Source organism: Nymphaea colorata, chromosome 5 (genome assembly GCF_008831285.2).
Source record: "Nymphaea colorata isolate Beijing-Zhang1983 chromosome 5, ASM883128v2, whole genome shotgun sequence".
NCBI lineage: Eukaryota > Viridiplantae > Streptophyta > Magnoliopsida > Nymphaeales > Nymphaeaceae > Nymphaea > Nymphaea colorata.
Genome location: NC_045142.1, coordinates 4491255 through 4514957, shown reverse-complemented (window position 1 = coordinate 4514957; position 23703 = coordinate 4491255). Strand labels below are relative to the sequence as shown.

At 40.4% G+C, this 23703-nt stretch overlaps 1 protein-coding gene across 3 annotated transcripts; it reads right to left on the bottom strand.

Annotated features, from left to right (window-relative positions):
* Positions 1–32: 32 nt before the first annotated feature.
* Positions 33–23460, bottom strand: LOC116254579 (nudix hydrolase 9). 3 transcript variants are annotated; one of them, XM_031630049.2, is made up of 9 exons: positions 23240–23460; positions 21919–21993; positions 20840–20896; positions 19998–20098; positions 11565–11623; positions 10099–10247; positions 1220–1363; positions 679–837; positions 33–595 (listed from the first exon to the last, which is right to left on the bottom strand). In XM_031630049.2, exons 1-9 carry the CDS (start codon positions 23324–23326, stop codon positions 494–496), a joined length of 933 nt encoding a protein of 310 aa, XP_031485909.1. In that variant the 5' UTR covers positions 23327–23460; the 3' UTR covers positions 33–493. The 3 variants fall into 3 exon arrangements, with proteins under 3 accessions (XP_031485909.1, XP_031485911.1, XP_031485910.1); XM_031630051.2 differs by having other exon boundaries at positions 19998–20068; positions 23240–23459; XM_031630050.2 differs by having other exon boundaries at positions 19998–20083; positions 23240–23458.
* Positions 23461–23703: the final 243 nt, after the last annotated feature.

The window sequence follows — 23703 nt, the reverse complement described above, 5'->3', positions numbered from 1 at the left end:
GTTTGGAATTTTATTTTGGAACTATAAATCAGTTTAGCCACTAGAACTGTGGACAGAAGTTCTCATTCCCCAGAAGCATAGAAAGCAAGCAATGGAAATTATTGCTAGCTAGATTACATACATAATTAATGATTAGAGGCACGGGTGCGCACCGCCCTCGACCTATCCTCAAACTTTAAATAGGTAAATGACATACAAAATTATTGTGTCACATCAGATTGAAAGGCTTACAATTCACGGACAAATTATGCATTGACTAAGCATGGTAATTGTACACCATGACCTAATGGAATGAAACTTGAAACTGGCCAACGGAAGTGGCATCCTCTTGCTAAGGTGTTGGCATAAGATGAGACCTTCATGTTGAAGGAGATCAAGACTTCAATCCTGAGTAGGCCTCTAAACATAATCTGGTATACTACTGTCCATCCTAACTTGCAGGCTGAAAAATTGAAGATGAGAATCATGATCAAATGCAGTTCTATAACTGCCTTTATGATGATGACGTCTCTAGAGCTTCAATCATCAGTTGGTACAATGTGAATCCTCCATGATGGCAGCCTGGCATTCTCAAAGCTAGCTTCTCCAAATCATTCTGCAACAAGGAATTAAATAAATTTATCAAAACAGAATGCTCCAAATATTGAAGAAATAGAAGATAGGATCCGATGATAACACCTTCAAAGCTATGCATAACTGTGTCGATTCATAGCCATCTTGGGCAGTATGGTAAAGTCGATCTACTTCCTCAGACTCCATGCTACATTTGATATAGAAGAAAGCAGTAGGGCGCACGTTCAACTCTCTCCGAGAGATGCCAATGAAGAGAGGATCAGACTGCAAGGATAAATAACATGACCAGCAAGGCTTGACAAGACTATAATAAAAACAAGTGTAATGTTCTACAGGAGAAAAGACCATTATTGCTTTAAAAAAAATTTGTCGTCTTAGTATAAGATTGAAAATATAGAGCCAAGAGAAAAAATAATCAATTGCAAGAAAGTCCATGTGATGCTCACAAATTTAACAACTGCTTCAAAATATCAACTACATTGACATGATAAAACAAAAATCTGAGCTAAAACAAGGCAACTAAGGGTACAGAAATTTTGGGAATTCAATGTCGCAAGAACCTGAAAAGGAACAAGAATTATAACAAAATAAACAGCTAGATGAGAGCCCAAACAGCAAAAGTTTAAACAGGCCTGGAAAATAATACAAGAGCAGATGCTGGAACTCCAATTTCTTCAACTACTTCCCGGATGATACCCTCAAACATCTCCTGAGAGATTCTTTCTTGTAGGACACGTACTTCAGTTGGTGCTTTGTTGTCCTCATGGCCTGATATTCCAATTTCCTGTGGCTGCAATAAGTCAACAATATAATGTGGTATTAAAAAAAATGCTCATGGTTTAACAGATGAGCTTTCGACTTTTCTGCTAAGCAGATGCCATGAGTAGCCCCAAAAAACTATTTTTGCAGAGTTCCATATATAGCCACCATTTTGAGCACTCAAAACAAAAAACTGCACTTTCAAATGAACAGGAAAAAAAGAAAAAAAAGAAAACATCAACCTGTGACATAGAGTAAACAGTAAATAGGACTTCCCAAAGATATACATGAGAGACAGAAAGAGAGGTTCCTCCAATCCATCTGCAAGACTACTGGGTCACTAGTCTGAAAGTCCTCTGAGAGTCTGACTAGCAGGCTGGAATTACCAATTCCAATTAGTCCTAGTATCTACCAACCACTGCTATATCAAGCCCTTGGTCATGGACAACCATCAGCAGAAGCCTGCTGCTTTAGGCATTCACCGATAGCAAATTACAGTCAGATAATAATAAATTCAACGCCCATAAAATGTAGAAAGAAGTTTTGAAAATTATGGTTAATTTTGTTAAGAAGCATAATTATGTTTTTATATGATCATACTACTTTTGCTATGTATTTGTTGCACTTCTTGTTTAGTATATGTAAGATAACATATTACTAATAGCCAAGTTAATTCAGACATAACTGCCATATTTCTAGTAAAGCCCTTGTTATAACAGATGTTAACACGTCCAAACCTGCTTATTTCTACAATGAGCTGAGCCAAGCTCAAGCTACACCAACATTGAGTAATACCTAAATAAGCAAGCTCAAGGTGGTATGTTTTCTTGTCAATACATTGTTTCAAGATTGCCTCAAAGGTCTTCAAACACACAGATCAAAGGATAGAACCGGTGCTTTCATTTCCACCCAACGAAGGATCTAAAACCACAGGATTTGAAGTCAATGACCATAGTTGACTTCTCTAAACTCCTCTTCGCTTCTGATTTTTACCCCTTTAAAATCATAATCACATGGGAAACTCATTTTAGGAGTACCCATATCGGTCGAGTGCAACACTGGTACGGGTACCAGTATGGCATCGGACAAGGCCCAGGTATGAGTCAACGTACCGGCCATGGTCAATGCACCCGGGTCTATGTCCATCCAAAAACAGACTTGGTCAACATTGATCGAGTCCTTGTTCATCCAAAAATTATAGCTCTTTTTTTTTTTTTGTATAGCCCTTCGACGAGGGCTTTGTTCCATTCTTCTCCACCGATGTTTGTTGAGGAAGAGATTGGCAACCTCCCGCAAAAACATTCAGACGTTCGGCAATAGTTTCTGGTGAACATCTTCCACGATTTGGGCAAAAGTTGGCTGATTTGGTGATATTTCTTCCGGCAAAAGTTGGCTGATTTGGCGATATTTCTTCCGGTGAATGACTTCCAGCAATATTTCTAGCTGGCATGATGTCAAAAACATCAGAAATTTCATTGTAAATCATCAAAATGCTCTTGCTATATTCAATAAGCATTCTGATTCAAAATTGTGAAAGGTTGTTGAGACTCGTTACGCATCGTTTATTATAATGATGAAAAGAATTAAGCAGGTGAAATATGCATTACTGCTGATGGTGACTGACAATTATTAGGAATTTATCGGAGTCATGACAATGTGAAGGCCTAAGAAATTAAAAATTGCATTTTAGATAATGCATGATGGGATAAGGTTATATATTTTCTTCAGTTGACAAAGCCTGTATGGCAGATGCTGAAAGAAGTTGATAAAGAAGGGCTCATGCCTCATAAAGTTTATGATATGTGGGATAACATGATTGAGAGAAGAAGAATGTTGCGCTTGATGATTCAGAGTTTTTTTATCATGTGCATAAAATTTTAATAAGAATATGGAATATGACACACTCCATAAATCCCAAATATTATAGATAAGCATGGTTGGTGAAGTACTAGTCATGCTCCTCCTAATCAAGATCCAGAAATATCAAATAACAGGTTGATATGTTTGGAAAGATTTTTAGTGATCCTTGTTACCAGAGAGAGAGAGAGGCAGCAAAAAGTTATTTTGCATTACGTGACCCTAATCTCTATTAAGAGATTAGGGTTAGGGAAAATTACAAGAGAAGTCCACTAAAAGTAACAAAACATTTAAAGAGACCTTCCCTAACTTCCTAATATTTCAGAAAACCCCTTTTTTGTATCTTTAACACTCCCCCTCAAGCTGGAGCATATATGTCAATCATGCTCAGCTTGTTACAACATCTCAGGAAATCGCCTATGGGAAGAGCTTTAGTGAGAATATCTGCTGCCTGATCTTCTGAGGAGACATGAATAGTGCTAACAATTCCTCCTTGAACTAAGTCCCGAATATAGTGGCAATCCACTTCAATGTGTTTAGTCCGCTCATGGAAGACAGGATTGTTAGCGATATATGTAGCTGCCTTGTTGTCACAATACATCTTCATTGGGAGATTCATTGAGACATCCAACTCTACAAGAAGTGATCTAACCCACGACATTTCAGCCACAGTTTGAGCCATAGCCCTATATTCCGACTCAGCACTAGAACGAGCCACAACATTCTGCTTCTTGCTCCTCTAGGAAATAAGATTACCGCCCACAAAGACACAAAACCCGGTAGTAGACTTCCTATCATCTACAGATCCAGCATAATCAGCACCACTATACGCCTCGATGTCAACACATTCTCCTTTCTTGAACCATAGCCCCTTTCCCGGGGCTGATTTCAAGTATCTTACAATCATTAGAGCTGCATCCCAGTGAACTTTTCGGGGTTTTTCCATGAATTGGCTCAACTTATTCACAGCAAAGCTAATGTCGGGACGAGTGACAGTCAAATACAACAGTTTCCCTATCAGAGATCTGTAAGATCTAGAGTCAAACGGCTCTGAGTCATCATCATGTATATGAATGCGAGGATTCATGGGAAGTGTGGCAGGTTTAGCCCCCAATAGTCCCGTTTCCTGTAGAAGATCAAGAGCATATTTCTTTTGAGACACTACAACTCCTTTATTACTACGAGCCACCTCAATACCAAGAAAATAACGAAGTTGTCCAAGGTCTTTCGTAACAAAGTGTTGCTGTAAAAACTCCTTTGTTTGAGCTATCTCTTGATCATTTTCCCCTGTAAGAACAATATCATCCACGTAGACAATCAATATCACAAGTCCTGCTGAGCCTCGCTTGATAAACAATGAGTGATCAAGCTGGGATCGGCTAAATCCACACTTAGATAACACTTCAGTAAGCTTTTGGAACCATGCACGGGGACTCAGTTTGAGTCCATAAATAGCCTTCTTTAACTTGCATACCTTGGAACACTCCCCTTGTCGCTCAAAACCAGGTGGTTGCTGCATATAAACAATTTCAGAAAGGTCTCCATACAGAAAGGCATTTTTGACATCCAATTGAAAAAGAGGCCACTCTCGTTGCACAGCAAGAGAGATAATCAAGCGAATAGTGCCCAACCGGGCCACAGGCGAAAAGGTCTCAAAGAAGTCAACACCATAAGTCTGAGTATAACCTTTTGCGACAAGACGGGCCTTGAACCTTTCAACTGACCCATCAGAATGATACTTGATGGTGAATACCCATCGTGAGCCAACCACATCACAGCGTGTTGGGGGGTCTACCAAATCCCAAGTCTCCCGAGAAAGAAGAGCATCCATTTCCTCCTGCATAGCTTGTCGCCAACGTGGATCTAACAGGGCATGATGGTGCGAGGACGGGATAACATGACTAGATAAAGCTTGATCAAACTGTACTAAGTGTGTACTCAGATGAGCAGTAGAGACAGAATTAGATATAGGATGTAAGGTACACTGTCGCTTGCCCTTGCGAATAGCAATAGGGAGATCTGCTGCAGAATAGTCATCACTTAAACCTGAGTCAATCTTCTCAGTAGAGCTTACCTCTTGAGACGATGCTGGTGGACGGTTGAGAGAGGGACCTAGACGACGAGTGTAAACCAACGGAGGCTCAAGAAAACGTTCATGTGACCTAGGTTGAGATGATGGAAATGACTCAAGTGACACTGGTGGAATAGGAAGAGGTATAGGTGCATGCATCTCAGATGAAGAGGGACTTGACGGAGGGAAATAAGGACGAGACTCAAAGAAGGTAACATCCGCACTGATAATGTCTTTCTTGGTCACGGGATCAAAGCATTTGTATCCCTTTTGATTAGCTGAATAGCCAATAAAGATACATTTGATGGCTTGGGCAGCAAGTTTGCTTTTGTTTGGGCCTAGGATATGTGCGAAGCAAGTGCATCCAAAAACTTTGGGAGGTAAATGAAATAATGAACGCCCTGGATATAGAATTTGAATTGGAATACGGTCTTGAATGGAGGAAGAGGGTAATCTATTAATGAGGTAACACGTAGTAAGGATAGCATCACCCCAAAAATAGGCAGGCATGTGAGAATGTAACATGAGGGTACGAGCTACGTTTAGGAGTTGCCGATGTTTGCGTTCGGCTACACCATTCTGTTGGGACGTATGTGGACAAGTATATTGAGGTCGAATTCCATGGTCGGCATAAAACTGAAGTAGAATGGAAGACTTGAATTCAAGAGCATTATCAGTGCGAATATTTTTGACAATGAATCCAAACTGAGTTTTTATTTCCTTGATAAATTTTTGAAGAATACATATGACTTCAGATCTTTCCCTTAACAAGAAAACCCAACTGACTCTAGTAAAATCATCAACTAGAACAAGATAATATCGAAAACATGATCGAAAAGGAACCCGACTAGGACCCCATACATCCACATGAATGAGATCAAAAGGACTCTGACTCGATGGACTCTGACTCGAAGGAAAGCTGCTCCGTGTATGCTTGCCCAACTGGCAGGCATCACATAAGAAGGACTCTGATGCAGGAATGTCTGGAAACATGCGACGAAGTTTTGGTACGGAAGGATGACCCAATCTGAGATGCCATTGGAAGGGAGAAGGCTTGGAAGGGACTGAAGATGCAGCAACATCAACTGGGATTGACAAAAAATAAAGGCCCTCACGCTCATGGCCGCCACCAATCATCTTCCCAGTTGGTAAGTCCTGAAAAGAACAAGAGTCAGATTCAAAAATGACTTTGCATTGTAAGTCGATAGCTAGCTGCTTCACAGATATCAAATTAACAGGAAACTGAGGTGCATATAACACATGTGTAATAGTGCCTAAATGTGGAAGATAAATATCACCGCTACCCAAAACAGGGGACAACTTGCCATCAACCAGCTTAACATACTGTGGTGTAGAAAATCTGACAAATGATGAAAAACTTTGTGGTTGATTACAACAATGTCTAGAAGTGCCCGAGTCTATCATCCATGTCATACATGGATCAGCAGTAGGAGCACTAACAGAGAATGCTGAATCTACAACAGCAGCATTGGTAGATGTAGAGGCAGATGTAGAGCCAGACCTCTGAGCAAGAACACGGTCATATTCATCCTTACTTAGGTTAAGAGAATATGACATAGATATAGAAGGATCAGTAGAAGACTCAACCATAGATATTGTTGCCTTTGAATGAGTTGCCTGGGATGAAGAAGGACCTCTGCTTGTGGTGATTCTACCTCCACCACGTCCAGAGGAAACATTAGACCTGAGGTGAGGATGTTTGTCCCAACAACGGTCCTCTAGATGACCAATTTTGCCACAATAAGAGCACTGAAATCTGCCACGTCCAGCACCACGGCCTGTACCACGCCCCTTAGTGCCTCCAAAAGAACTAGGGCCCCGTCCTCCTGATATCACAAGTGCAGAGACTGGTATGTCATGCGTAGTCTGAGAAAGAGTGGCTGCAAAGCGACTCAGCCTATTATACGTGTCTGCTAAATCTGGAAGTTCACTGCCTGTTAGAATTTGAGACTTTGCCACAGAGTATTCTGAAGATAGGCCAGATAAGAACTTTGCCACCATACCAGTCTCAACGTGTGATGCATAACAATGCTGGCAAGGTGGGCGAAGAGCCTTTAACCGTTCATATGCAGCAGTCAAAGTAGCAAAATATTGAGATAGGTCCTGATCCCCTTGTCGAATGTTGCATAACTTCTCTTCTAGTTGTAGGATCTTGATTACATTAGTGGCATGCGAGTATGTCTTTCTCAAGAAAGACCACATATCCTTGGCCTTGGTATAATATGCAATAGTTGGAGCTATATGAGACTCCACACTATTCATAATCCAAGACATAACAATATAATTATCTTCATCCCACGCAGCATATATTCCTTTTTTCTCAATAGGTTCATCCTCCTCAAGAATATATTTCTTCCTATGACCAGCCACCGACATTATGAATACCCTAGACCATATTTCATAATTTGAGCCATTAAGTTTCATCGTGGTTCCATAAGAGAATGAATTCCCAGCCATCTTGTAGTCAGTAGACCCTTCAGATTTACTGTTTTCAGCCATAGTAAATAAAGAAGACCAGATTGACGCAAACGTTTAAAGAAAGAGGGCTAGGAAATTACTGTCACTTCAGATCTGGTTCAGCCGATGACAAAAAAACAAGAATGAACTCCCAACGACTGAAGACTGTTGCTCCCAACGACTGAAGACTGCTGCCACTTATAACAGCAGCTAGTTCTCATAAAACTTCCTGTCCACGTGTCAAAGAAATCCACGAAATCAAACAAAAAACTTGTACTAAGGATCAGCAACAGTCCTCACGCAGCCTTTCTTTACTGAATTTGTATCCACGGTCTATAGAAAAAAAATCTGATCATATTCAAAAAACCTGAATTTATAAGCAGCACATAGACTCCACAAAGCATCCACAACACCTCACGCAGCTTGACTTTACCGAAACTGTATTTACGATCATCACAAACCACAGCGTCACACGTCACGCTGCATCCACAATAGTCTCTTCATACGACCAATATGAGGATCTGATCACGCCTTCCACATAGGCGTGATCAGGTCCTCCTTCTCACGGCACGCCCAACCCCTATTCCCTCACTGTCTCCTTATTGGGTGATAAGAGGGAATAAGGAGTAGCGGTGACAAGGGAGAGAACGAAAGAAAAAAAAAAGGAACGAACTCACTTGGCTGTTCGCCGGAAAGATTGTCGCCGGAGAAGATGGTGATCGCCGGAGAAGGTCACCGGAAAGTGCACTCTGCCGTCGACGCCCACACCCGCTCTGATACCATGTTACCAGAGAGAGAGAGAGGCAGCAAAAAGTTATTTTGCATTACGTGACCCTAATCTCTATTAAGAGATTAGGGTTAGGGAAAATTACAAGAGAAGTCCACTAAAAGTAACAAAACATTTAAAGAGACCTTCCCTAACTTCCTAATATTTCAGAAAACCCCTTTTTTGTATCTTTAACAATCCTCATATGCTGAAGATAATAAATAATGAATTTGTGAGCTTCTCAGGTGGAAAAAATGATCCCTTGGCAGTTGCGATGGCAAGAGATGAAGAGGATTCTATTAACTGGTGGTCATGTTTTGGAGCAGGGACACCAAACCTTCAATGGTTTGCGTTCAAGTAATTATCCCAACCTGCAACCTTATCATGTTGTGAAAGGAACTAAAACACTTACCCACAAATTCACAAGATCAATAGAAATAAACTCACTAGTAAGCAAACAAAAGATTTAGTTTATGTTCACTCCAACCTATGCTTACTTTTAACGCACTTCGGATGATTATAGGTAATGTTTTCTTATTTTTATCTTCGATATGTACAAAATTATAAATCTGTTCATTGGTCGTTTGAAGTTAATCTTAAATTATATTGTGTTTGTGTTGCAACTTGCAGTTTGGGATCATCCAAGTATTGGGATGGCAATCTAGAGGACATTGACATGGATCTTGAAGGAGAACATGACTTGCATGCTTTTAATATGGACCTTTAGGAACCTACCATTCCTTCTAATCTTGATAATGAGACTGAGAAGGAACAGTAAAGCTGTAAAGCTAATATATTTTTTATTTTTAATATGTTTGTTACTTTCATACTTTGTGCATTAGCTTCTTCTTTAGAACGATAAATTTTGAATCATGAATGTGTTGTTTTGTTTGTTTAAAACCTTATCTTTTGTTTTATATATATATATATATATATATATATATATATATATATATATATAACACCCCCCTGTACCCAAGTTTTTTGAAAATTGTCCATACACCCATACACATACCTTTGTGACATAGTTTAAAATGAGGTATCTACTACCACAAGTTTTGAGATGATGGTTAACAACCTCCTCCCACCCCCTCAGGAAAAACACACAAAGAAAAGAACCATGGAGTACTGAGTTCAAGTCCAGCCTGAATTAGATGTACAACACATACAAGTTCCCCTCTTATATTTCATACTCTAGCTTATTGGACCAAATCAGACTTTCCTAAAATTGAATCAAAACTCCAAGCTTATGGTTTTGAAACTTCGTTTAGTAGACAATACACAATGATTAATTTTCATTTTTATGTTGCAACTGACATCAGTTAGTATCTTTAAGTAACCAAAACAAGTGTATTAATTCGAGCACACATTTTCAAGCATTAGAAAATAAATGGTCAAATTTCAAGAGTCTTTCATACAACCTTTTTAAGTTCACAGAAAAATACTATCATGTTGTTAGCTAGACATGCAATCCAGGGAACATTTGGATTTGCAATGGTAAGTACCAACTAAGAATTAATGCACCACAAGTATCTCTTCCTAGATTATAGGATAACTTCTGATGGTAATTTAATTTGGGCATCGCACTCCATACCTCTGGATGCCCACCTGGGAAGACAAAATATCCAGGGAATTCACCTACATTACAGCTCCTTTGCAACACAAGAATCTTTCCATCAGATGTCTCTACAATTGCACCATTTCCCAATGGACTTGATGTATGCTGGCATTGTGTTGAATCATCTGTAAAAGGGCCACAAAAATATAAGCAGAAGCTAAAATACTAGTTTATCTTCCAAAATTGTTGGAAATCATGATGAAAGGCAAGATGCCAAGAACTCAGAGCATAAGCATCATCAGGTCCACCATCAGAAACTCCTATTTGGTATAAACGGTCACTTATCTAACAAAGTGATTAATCTGGAAAAAATTACTCCGGCAAGTTAAAGAACTAGATTTACTGGAAAAATAATATGACTTACATTACAAGCTATTATATTTATACAGTGTATCGCATAGATTAAAAGACTTCAACATCTAAAATATTTTTATTCTTGAAAAACAATGTATCAGTCCTCCGACGACTAGATAATTAAACACAAGGATGACAATAAGAAGGGAACATGATCCATTTAGACCTGAGCTTGCTTTCCAGACAAAATCTCATCCGAGCCGAGCTCAAGTCCATGATAGCACATCAAGAGGACAATACAACTTCAGAAATTAAGGATGATATCGGAATAGATCAAAGACTATAAGATATAAATATAGATCAATTAAAAGTGATGCAAATACCTAATTAATAAACCTAAGAGAAAACACATTATTTTCTTGTCCATGACTTTCTCTTTACAAAGCAGGTATGCAGAATCCTTTCAAAAGATCAGTTTCATCTGTGCCTACAGTACTTCCTTAAAAATGTTGGCTTTTGGAATCTTATTATCATCAGCCAAGTACAACCATATTTACTATATGATCTTTTGTGCTGAATTACACCTTTTAACTCACAAAGGGAACATATGCAAAGGTATTGAATCTGACATAGCCAATGTTATAAATTTCAAAAATTATGCAAATTTACATGGATAATATTAAACTGCCTAAACCAGATTGCCAGAAGTGCTAACAATAGTGGGGATATGTGTTTTCTACATTTTTGTTTTTTGAAAGACGGGAAACTGCATTTCTGAAGCAAAAATACTCATCTTAGTTGATATCCCGAGATTCAAGGAACCATAATCCTTGGATTAAGAATTTCAATTTCCTTCAAGACATCTTAGTTTACAACAGTGACCACCCTGTGCGAAGTTTTCATGAAAGTTAAGTGTTGGAAACTTAAGCTACTAACTAAAATTTATTATTTATTAAGAAAACATTATGAGCTTCAGGCTTATCTTTGGTTTGGTGCTTTGGGTTTTGTCTGCTAACCTTTTATTTGTATGCATCCAGGGTCCACACACATGTGCCTACAAGAGTTTCTCCATGTGTGCGTGCATACTATGTGTGTATGTGCATGTGCGAGCATGTACATGTCACTGAAAATCGCCATCTTGAATATACCTTCAGAATGAACAATAAATTTCATCCAAAAAGGGCTTAAATTTGTGCCTGCAAATGTCCTGAACAAGTAAAAAAAGGTTAGATGCAGATTTTGTGCAAAAACAATCCATATATGCTATAAAAAATAACCTAATTAAATGGGATAAATATTATGTGCCCACCATGAAGCTAAATGTTCTCAATAATATAAGTTATCAATCTAGAGAAATTAATTAATCATAAGTTCATAACATGAACCAGCAGGAATATTAATGAGTTCATAAGAATCTAAATAGAATCGCAAATTTGTTATTTTCTGAATATTAGCCAAAAATAGGGTTAAGAATTATATATGAAATTTTTGATGGTTGACATTTTGCATAAAAGACATTCAAGAATGTTAGTCACCTAGCTTCAAGAGCCTTTTTGGAGCTTCTGTACTTATAATTTAGAAAAATGAAGTATACATGTCAAGGAACTTTTGGTATTGGTATCAGTGCACAAAAGTTTCAGATGCTGACACCTTGACCCTCTAGATGTAAATAAATAGATAGAATTTTGGAACTAGGTCTATGAGACATCACTGTCACTCTTCGTAGCTATAGATTGGCCCCCATCTTGTAGAAGATTTGAAACAAGATGAAGTGTTGTTTCCACTTCCTCACTCTGAGACAAGTTAGAATATGGAGATAATTTGTGAGTGACACGAGTCGTTATGAAATTTTGGTGCATGTTCATCCACATGTTAGTAACACTGATTCAAGTGTGAAAGTGGCTTGGGCATAGTTTCATAATCAACCAAGTAAATTTGTTGACAATACACACATGGGCCCTTTATTATCACATGTCTTTGTTCATAAAGTGGATTCTTCTCTCTCCCCTTCTGATGAGAGCCAAAATATAGAGGTAGAGTTTGACACAGTTAAGGTGTTGGTGTGGTTATTAGTGTTTGGCGCACGTGTATCTATTGTGTAATGTTTTAAATATGAAAGTGGTAGGGCAGTGGCATATCTAAGATTTTTTAGTAAAGCTTTTCTGTATATACATGAACCCTGTAGAAACACGAACCACAAGGAGAGAGCAGAGAAAGAACACACAATATACGTGGAAAACCTCAGAAAGAGGTGAAAAACCACGGGGAAGCTCTGACCTAGGGGCAAACCGCAACCCTAGGAGAGAGAAAAATAATATTCACTTAACTCAACAATTACATGTAAGTGAAGAATATATAGGAGGGAGAGAAAGAGTGCCGCCTAGGGTACCGAGTCCGCCTCGGTATCCGTGCCCCATAGGGCCGGGTCCATATATGGACCCGGTTCCCAATACAATATATTCTAACACTCCCCCTCAAGCTTGGCATACATGTCAAACATGCCAAGCTTGCTAACATTTTTCTCAAATTGAGATGTACATAAAGACTTAGTTAAGACATCTGCAACTTGATCTTCAGACTTCATATAGGGCAGAATCAACTCCTTTGAATCTATGCGTTCCCGTATGAAGTGACGATCGATCTCCACATGTTTGGTCCTGTCGTGCATGACCGGATTGTTTGCCAAGTTAATCGCAGACTTGTTGTCACAATACATCCTCATCTTCTCTTCCATTTTAACCCCAATATCTGCTAAAAGAATTTTGAGCCATAACATCTCTGTAACCCCCATAGCAACCGCCCTGTATTCAGCCTCAGCACTGGACCTGGAACAAACTTCTTGACGTTTACTTCTCCATACCACAAGGTTACCTCCAAGAAATATGCAGTATCCTGTGGTAGACCTCCTAGTATCTGTGCATCCTGCCCAGTCGGCGTCAGAGTATCCTTCAATGCTTAGTTGATCTTGCCGAGTGTAGAGTAGTCATTTCCCTGGGTCATTCTTTAAGTATCCCAATACTCTTTCAGCACTTTTCCAATGACAATCAGTAGGAGCATGCATAAACTGACTTAACACACCCACAGCATACGTAATATCTGGGCGAGTAAGAGTGAGATAAATAAGTTTACCAACCAGACGCTGATACCTCCCTTTTCCTTCCTCATCCAAGATAGTCTCAGTTTTGATACTTATCCTTGTGCCAGACTCCATTGGGGTAAGAAAGGGCCTGCATCCCAGTTTACCTGTCTCTTTTAGAAGATCCAACGTGTATTTTCTTTGGCTCATAACAAGCCCAGTCTCAGATCGCGCGATCTCAATCCCCAAGAAATACCTTAGTTTACCCAGATCTTTGAGATCGAATTCTGCAGCTAACGTTTCTTTCATCTTCCTTTTCTCCCCCTCGTCGTCGCCTGTGACAATCATATCATCAACATATACAAGTAAAAGGCTCACCAGACCATTTCTCTGCTTGATGAAGAGGGTGTGATCACCATTTCCCTGTTTATACCCATTAGTCTTCATTACAACCCTTAGTCTTTCAAACCAAGCTCTAGGGGATTGCTTGAGACCATACAAAGCTTTCTTGAGATAGCAACACTTCCCGTTCCGAGCATACCCAGGCGGCATGCTCATATAGACTTCTTCCTCAAGGTGACCATTCAAGAAGGCGTTCTTTACATCAAGTTGGTCCATTCTCCACTTCTTTTGCACTGCAAGAGCTAAGATGACCCTTACGGTCTTCAGTTTCGCCACGGGAGCAAACGTCTCAAGATAGTCAATCCCATATTTCTGGCTAAACCCTTTAGCAACAAGACGAGCTTTATAGCGTTCTACAGTGCCATCAGGTTTGTACTTCACATTAAACACCCACTTGGAGCCAACTAAGTGAGTTCCCTTGGGGATATCAACAACCTCCCACGTATTGTTCTTTTCCAGGGCGTCCATCTCTTCTGTCATGGCCTGTAGCCATTTACGATCCTTCCTTGCATCTTCCACTGACCTGGGAATAACAGCCATAGATAAAGAGGTAACAAAGCACTTGTAGTCTTTACTGAGTTTTGCATATGAAACAAATCTCTGAATAGGATGAGAAGTACATGACCTGGTGCCCTTGCGCAGAGCTATGGGAAGTTCTTCATTCATTGGACTTGGATCATCCGGGGAGGTCACAAGATTGGGAAGATTGGGATTGGTAACATCAACATCTTCCATCACATCCTTCTTCTTCCTGCTGTAAACCTGACCAAATAGGTGATCTCGAGACTGTTCTTCCACAGGGCCCCCCTCCATCTGACTGTCTCTGTCCTCACTGACAACGTTTTCCACACTTGGAGAACTCACCGTATAATCCAAGAAATCCATGAACTGAATCAACTGATGCGAAGAATACTCTTCCCTTCTGTCACCTAAACACTCCCCCTGAAGAGGATTCGCAGGAAAGTATGCCTCATGTTCATGAAAGGTCATATCCCTGGAGACATATACTCTGGAAGTGCTAGGGTCAACACACCTGTATCCCTTCTGGGTGGAGGAATATCCCAAGAAGACTGCTTTGATGGACCGAGGATCAAGTTTCTTGAGAGTGGGACTATGATCATGGACAAAACAAACACACCCAAACACTCGAGGGGTTAGAGGCCAGGGATTCTGAGTGGGCCACAACACAGAATAAGGGGAATGACCATCCAACACACGAGTAGACATACGGTTGATAAGGTGGGCACTAGTGAGAAGTGTCGAGGGCATCATCAAGCTTGGGCATCGCTGCATCAGCCATCGCAATCCCCAAAGGTCACAACCGGCGGCAGAGAGGGCACAACCCACGGCGGCGGAAACAAGACACCCGGCGGCGGCGCAGCTAACCCAGGCGACGGCGGCAGGGCAGCACTGGGAACAGCGACGATAACCCAGGCGACGGCGGTGCTGGGAGCAGCGACGGCGGCCGGGCAGGGCAGCGCTGGGAACCACGGCGGCGGCGTTCCTGGTCGGCGGAAAAACGACGGCGGCGCTGGGAACGATGGACGGCGGCGGCGTTCCTGGACGGCGTCAGACGGCGTCAGCACTGCAAACAGCAACAGCAGCGGCGCTGGGAACAGTGTCGGCGGCGGTGCTGGAAACGGCAACGGAGGCGGCACGTGAACGGCGGAAAAAACACTACTTGCACATCAACGATCTCACACGCGGTGGCTCTGATACCATGTAGAAACACGAACCACAAGGAGAGAGCAGAGAAAGAACACACAATATACGTGGAAAACCTCAGAAAGAGGTGAAAAACCACGGGGAAGCTCTGACCTAGGGGCAAACCGCAACCCTAGGAGAGAGAAAAATAATATTCACTTAACTCAACAATTACATGTAAGTGAAGAATATATAGGAGGGAGAGAAAGAGTGCCGCCTAGGGTACCGAGTCCGCCTCGGTATCCGTGCCCCATAGGGCCGGGTCCATATATGGACCCGGTTCCCAATACAATATATTCTAACACTCCCCCTCAAGCTTGGCATACATGTCAAACATGCCAAGCTTGCTAACATTTTTCTCAAATTGAGATGTACATAAAGACTTAGTTAAGACATCTGCAACTTGATCTTCAGACTTCATATAGGGCAGAATCAACTCCTTTGAATCTATGCGTTCCCGTATGAAGTGACGATCGATCTCCACATGTTTGGTCCTGTCGTGCATGACCGGATTGTTTGCCAAGTTAATCGCAGACTTGTTGTCACAATACATCCTCATCTTCTCTTCCATTTTAACCCCAATATCTGCTAAAAGAATTTTGAGCCATAACATCTCTGTAACCCCCATAGCAACCGCCCTGTATTCAGCCTCAGCACTGGACCTGGAACAAACTTCTTGACGTTTACTTCTCCATACCACAAGGTTACCTCCAAGAAATATGCAGTATCCTGTGGTAGACCTCCTAGTATCTGTGCATCCTGCCCAGTCGGCGTCAGAGTATCCTTCAATGCTTAGTTGATCTTGCCGAGTGTAGAGTAGTCATTTCCCTGGGTCATTCTTTAAGTATCCCAATACTCTTTCAGCACTTTTCCAATGACAATCAGTAGGAGCATGCATAAACTGACTTAACACACCCACAGCATACGTAATATCTGGGCGAGTAAGAGTGAGATAAATAAGTTTACCAACCAGACGCTGATACCTCCCTTTTCCTTCCTCATCCAAGATAGTCTCAGTTTTGATACTTATCCTTGTGCCAGACTCCATTGGGGTAAGAAAGGGCCTGCATCCCAGTTTACCTGTCTCTTTTAGAAGATCCAACGTGTATTTTCTTTGGCTCATAACAAGCCCAGTCTCAGATCGCGCGATCTCAATCCCCAAGAAATACCTTAGTTTACCCAGATCTTTGAGATCGAATTCTGCAGCTAACGTTTCTTTCATCTTCCTTTTCTCCCCCTCGTCGTCGCCTGTGACAATCATATCATCAACATATACAAGTAAAAGGCTCACCAGACCATTTCTCTGCTTGATGAAGAGGGTGTGATCACCATTTCCCTGTTTATACCCATTAGTCTTCATTACAACCCTTAGTCTTTCAAACCAAGCTCTAGGGGATTGCTTGAGACCATACAAAGCTTTCTTGAGATAGCAACACTTCCCGTTCCGAGCATACCCAGGCGGCATGCTCATATAGACTTCTTCCTCAAGGTGACCATTCAAGAAGGCGTTCTTTACATCAAGTTGGTCCATTCTCCACTTCTTTTGCACTGCAAGAGCTAAGATGACCCTTACGGTCTTCAGTTTCGCCACGGGAGCAAACGTCTCAAGATAGTCAATCCCATATTTCTGGCTAAACCCTTTAGCAACAAGACGAGCTTTATAGCGTTCTACAGTGCCATCAGGTTTGTACTTCACATTAAACACCCACTTGGAGCCAACTAAGTGAGTTCCCTTGGGGATATCAACAACCTCCCACGTATTGTTCTTTTCCAGGGCGTCCATCTCTTCTGTCATGGCCTGTAGCCATTTACGATCCTTCCTTGCATCTTCCACTGACCTGGGAATAACAGCCATAGATAAAGAGGTAACAAAGCACTTGTAGTCTTTACTGAGTTTTGCATATGAAACAAATCTCTGAATAGGATGAGAAGTACATGACCTGGTGCCCTTGCGCAGAGCTATGGGAAGTTCTTCATTCATTGGACTTGGATCATCCGGGGAGGTCACAAGATTGGGAAGATTGGGATTGGTAACATCAACATCTTCCATCACATCCTTCTTCTTCCTGCTGTAAACCTGACCAAATAGGTGATCTCGAGACTGTTCTTCCACAGGGCCCCCCTCCATCTGACTGTCTCTGTCCTCACTGACAACGTTTTCCACACTTGGAGAACTCACCGTATAATCCAAGAAATCCATGAACTGAATCAACTGATGCGAAGAATACTCTTCCCTTCTGTCACCTAAACACTCCCCCTGAAGAGGATTCGCAGGAAAGTATGCCTCATGTTCATGAAAGGTCATATCCCTGGAGACATATACTCTGGAAGTGCTAGGGTCAACACACCTGTATCCCTTCTGGGTGGAGGAATATCCCAAGAAGACTGCTTTGATGGACCGAGGATCAAGTTTCTTGAGAGTGGGACTATGATCATGGACAAAACAAACACACCCAAACACTCGAGGGGTTAGAGGCCAGGGATTCTGAGTGGGCCACAACACAGAATAAGGGGAATGACCATCCAACACACGAGTAGACATACGGTTGATAAGGTGGGCACTAGTGAGAAGTGTCGAGGGCATCATCAAGCTTGGGCATCGCTGCATCAGCCATCGCAATCCCCAAAGGTCACAACCGGCGGCAGAGAGGGCACAACCCACGGCGGCGGAAACAAGACACCCGGCGGCGGCGCAGCTAACCCAGGCGACGGCGGCAGGGCAGCACTGGGAACAGCGACGATAACCCAGGCGACGGCGGTGCTGGGAGCAGCGACGGCGGCCGGGCAGGGCAGCGCTGGGAACCACGGCGGCGGCGTTCCTGGTCGGCGGAAAAACGACGGCGGCGCTGGGAACGATGGACGGCGGCGGCGTTCCTGGACGGCGTCAGACGGCGTCAGCACTGCAAACAGCAACAGCAGCGGCGCTGGGAACAGTGTCGGCGGCGGTGCTGGAAACGGCAACGGAGGCGGCACGTGAACGGCGGAAAAAACACTACTTGCACATCAACGATCTCACACGCGGTGGCTCTGATACCATGTAGAAACACGAACCACAAGGAGAGAGCAGAGAAAGAACACACAATATACGTGGAAAACCTCAAAAAGAGGTGAAAAACCACGGGGAAGCTCTGACCTAGGGGCAAACCGCAACCCTAGGAGAGAGAAAAATAATATTCACTTAACTCAACAATTACATGTAAGTGAAGAATATATAGGAGGGAGAGAAAGAGTGCCGCCTAGGGTACCGAGTCCGCCTCGGTATCCGTGCCCCATAGGGCCGGGTCTATATATGGACCCGGTTCCCAATACAATATATTCTAACAAACCCCATCCTAACTTGTGTCCTAGTTAATAATTCTTTTAGAAGTTGAACCAAAGTAGACACTGAAGCAGGTCAAGATCTACCCAACCAGATGCTTGCGTCAGTTTTGAAAATGAGTTGTCATAATTAGTTCAGAATATAATAATATATTCAACTCTCATCGTAGACCATTAATAGCATATATAATTGTGTGCAAGTGCAACATAAAAGAAAAATAAAAATTATGCACAAAGTATTTCAGAAGACAACATGATATCAACTATTATTGCGGTTGATACCCTCTTTCGTCGATTGGAAGGCAATGTCACATGGGTGTGGGTACTGCTGTGGTATAGGTACGGTGGTGTGGGTATGAGCCAGTTTTGAAAATTCTGGGTACGGGACATGACATTGCACATATATAAATATATACATTGTATATATAATAATCCACAAAAGTTCTCAAAATTAAAGAAAAGAGGGACAAAAACATAGAATCTATGCGGATGGGAAATAAAAAGAAGAGAAAAATCAAAATTAAAGCAAAAATCAAATTTGAAAGGATAAATTTTTAAGTTTTAAAATACAGCCATACCCGTGTGCCTGTAACACCGTACCTGCATACCGACATGGGTACTTGGCCACATCACACGTACCTATGTGATAAAGCTGGAAGAAGATAAAGCATCTACTAGCTGATGCTCAACATCAATACATTTGTCCTGTATATTATGTAGTTTTAAATAAGCATATACATATCTAATATCTTCTGGCATAGTCATACACAAATAGTCACATATAGAGATGTCTTTCATTTCACTTTACTAGCTTAGTTCATTTGCATGACGCACAAGGTGCAGGATCATCAAATCTGGTGCAATCATGCAATTGATCTTTATCAATCTACTCAGCTGGTTACTTTGGATACCTACTTTGAAGCACATGGTAAGGAAGTTCAATCTAGTGTAGCAAGTTGCAAACTGGAATTATATTTCCAGAAAGAAAAAACATAGGCTTTACATATTGCAAACCAAGAAACGTCATCAACAGAAGTTTCCAAATTAAAATTCAAAAAAGCGCAGAATATGTAAGATAGACCTGTAGTCCGTCAGACCAAGCTGAAGACAGACACTGGGCTCTTTATTTGCACCATCTTCTGCAGGGCAAAACTTATAACCAGCATACTGCAAATTTAGAAACTGGCTGCTTGATTACATCAGTTGCCAAAAAATCTTTATGTAAACACACAGACATCAAGTTTGACCTGAAGTTGTGACGGTTGGATCTGAGTCTAAAACCACTTAAGCATGCAAAAGCACTCTACAACAATCACATCTTCTAAGTTCTAACTAATTACATCAGAGAAGCAATTGTCTCCAAATTCCAAACTATATAAGCAAAAACAATGTCAAATTTTCAGAAAAAAGAAAAGAAAAATACATTTGAGAGATAAGAAAATATATATGCATAGAATATTGCTAGCTGGTTGCCACCAATTAAAGAAAAGAAAAATGACTGTAACTTGCTAGCATCTAAGAATCTCTTAGTCATGAGATTGAAATGATTTTAACCATATACAGCATAGAGAAATCCCCAGCTTCAAAAATGAAACTTTAATATTTCTAATGAATTTCAACAAGAAACCTCAAAAATCAAACATTAAGAATATCTAATCCCATTCCCATCTCTATTGAAGTGCTCTAAGTCTCTAACTTATAACAAAGTTTAATCCCCAGCTTACCAATTAAAAAATTTCTTCTAGAATTATTTCTAATTTTTGTCAACAGGAAGCCTCAGGCATGGAATCTCTAGGCTAAAGAAACCATTGATAAAAAATACAAAAGTTAAGCAGTAAAAATATGTAGCACCAAAATAGTACAGCCAGCCAACGATAAAAGAACTTGAAACAGGAACCTAATTGAGAAAGGCAAATTTTGTACCCTAAATTTCTTCCCATTATATAACAATGGATTCTTCTGAATTCTTTCATCCCATATCTGGAAAAGACAATGACATATACAAAAAGTTAGTAAACAGAGTGAAAAAGAATGCTAGAGTTAAGAATCAGTTGGATATGATCTGAATGAAAAATAAAAGCATGCTGACGTTCAAATATTTTACCTTTAACTGCTTAAATTAAAGAAAAGGAGGGGAATAAATGGAAACCGTTAAAGCTTGAGTATGCTTTTTTGTGTCACTAAAAGTTGGGCAACCTTTTCTTAAACTTACTTAAATGTGAATACTGTGGTTGTGCACCTGATATTTATAGTAAAAAAAAGCATGCCATTTTATATAAAGATAAATAATTATCCATAAAAGTTACTAAACATCCAAGTTCCAATGATAGAACCTTCCATGAATCAAGTCAGGAAACAACTGTATCGCTCATAGTTGTATGGACAAATATCGGCTGAACTTATAATGAACCAAATTTATTAAACAGAAACTGAAGCTGTTCCTGAAATGGCCATAAGGATACTCCAAGAGACCTTCAACTGTCAACCATATTTCATAAAACGAAACTGGCAATGCTTTTCTTGGATAGACAAAGGAAAAACCTCACCAACTATATATTGACAGCAAAATCAGGATTCTTATAGGAAAAACCTCCCAAACAAGGAGCAGATGCAGCTTTGACCTGGCAGCAAAGGGATGCCTTTCAAGGATTCCAAACTCAATGTCTGGTCATTTTAAGGCCAATCACAAGTCTTTCCTACTATTAGCGCAGAGCCCTTCTGGCAGAAATTAGTGATGCTTATGATAAAAATGAGGTTTAGCATTCTCACGTAATATTGGCTTCATGTAATCATGAAGTTACACATGCATGTTGATAAATCATAATGTACTTGGCTTAGTAAAAGACTTTACAGAATAGATCAAATGTTGGAAAATATGTGAGCAAACTCACCAAGGTTAAATACTGAATACAACCAAAGGATCATTTAATTCTCCAAATAATAAGACATAATTCATCCGGACTTGCAGATATAATACAAAACATGGTATTCACAAAATAAACCTTAGATATAGATTCCTCCAACTCCAAATTTGGACTGGGCACCCTATCATAAGCAGCACTGAAATCCACAAAGACCTACATTCCACAAGAACAGGGAGAGAGGGGGAAATTGTTAATATGACTTTATCATCTGAGAAAAAGATTTTAGCATCAAAGCTAACCAATCAAATTAGAAGATCATAAGGTAAACAACAAAACACATGATATTATCTTACGGTTCTTTCTGACTTTCAAAAGAAGATTTTTTATACTTGTGCTTATGTTTTTTCTTTTGATGTTTCCTTTATATATGTTTTCTTTCTTTTTATATTTCCTTTATATCTCGAGAACTTTTTGCTTTTGCCTTTACAGTCCTATAGGAAAAACTTAAGAATCTATAATTTCAAAATTCATGAAGCCATACTAAAAAAAAAATCTCTTTTGTTAGTTTTTACCCTTTACAGTTTTTCAAATATCAGATTATAGAAACTCCTCAGAAAAACCATTGCCAAGAAAGCACAAACAATAATGTTGGTGACTATAACTGAGGAACTAAGGAATAACAAGAAACCTTTCGGCACTCTGCTCCTTCAACATGCACATTGGTCCCTATAAAAGCTTCAATATCACATGTTTGGGTGAAATGGCATAAGCCTAAGTAAGAACAAGCATGGATAGCAATATTGGATGATAAGGAGCGTCCATGTTTGTAATATAAGCTGTCATTTTCTCTTACTTCACTAAGGTTAGGCCTCTCTCTCACTGCAAATCCAACAGATCAAGTTCATGTTAATCCAAGTTAACCTAAACAAGATCTGCTTCTTCAGGCACCATAACTAATATGTTACATACATATGCACGCACGCACACTACCAACATTAACTACTTCGTCCTTCTCCATCCACTTGAAACGAGATCACATCAATAAAGCCTCTGATTCTCTCCAATCAACTACATCAAATTCCAATAACAAGACATGTTCAGCTTGAGGAATTTCATAACTTTCTTCATATTAGTTTACCACCACTCTTGCCACGGCGTTCCTTCCCCTAGTTTCCAGGATTTATTATTATAGAAAAGAACAATATGATTTAAAGAAACCATTCCTTAACAAGCTAAGATTCTTAAATGTCAAGCCATGCATCGAAATTAAACTCAATATCCATCGTATTCCCCACAACCATTTTAAAAAATTCTTCTAGAGAGAACCAATGGGAAAGCCCCGTAGGGCATTCTAAGGAATCAAAATTAAACATAAACAAAAGCCCGACCAACTATGCACAAGCCGCAAGATTCACCGAGAGGGGGAGAGAGAGAGAGAGAGAGGGAGGGAGGGAGAGACCTGGGATCTGGAGAGCCCCGTAGGGCAAGAGAGAACCAATCTGTAGGAATGAGGATCTACGCCGATTTCCTCAGGGCCCTCCTCCATGCTCTCACTATCTCTCTCCGAGAGAACATAGTAAAAAACTCCGTCCCGTTGCACGAATAGACGGGGAAGGGAAAAAAAAGAGAACTCATCACGCCGTTTTTTGCCGTTCTATCAAGACTTCAGTATAAGTGGATCAGCAAATATGCAACATTTCTCCGGTCTCGTGACGCAGATGTATACTTGTATTTAATGGCACTTTATGCCTTCAGATTTTAATATGAATGCTGATATATAAAAGTATTAGTGTATATTAATTTTAATTCTTTAATAATACCAGATCCTATAATTATAGAGACTCTTAATTCAAAAAAAAAGTTGTGCAAAAGAAGCAATTTTTTTATATTTTTGATATTTTTTTTTACACATATTTTTTTTGT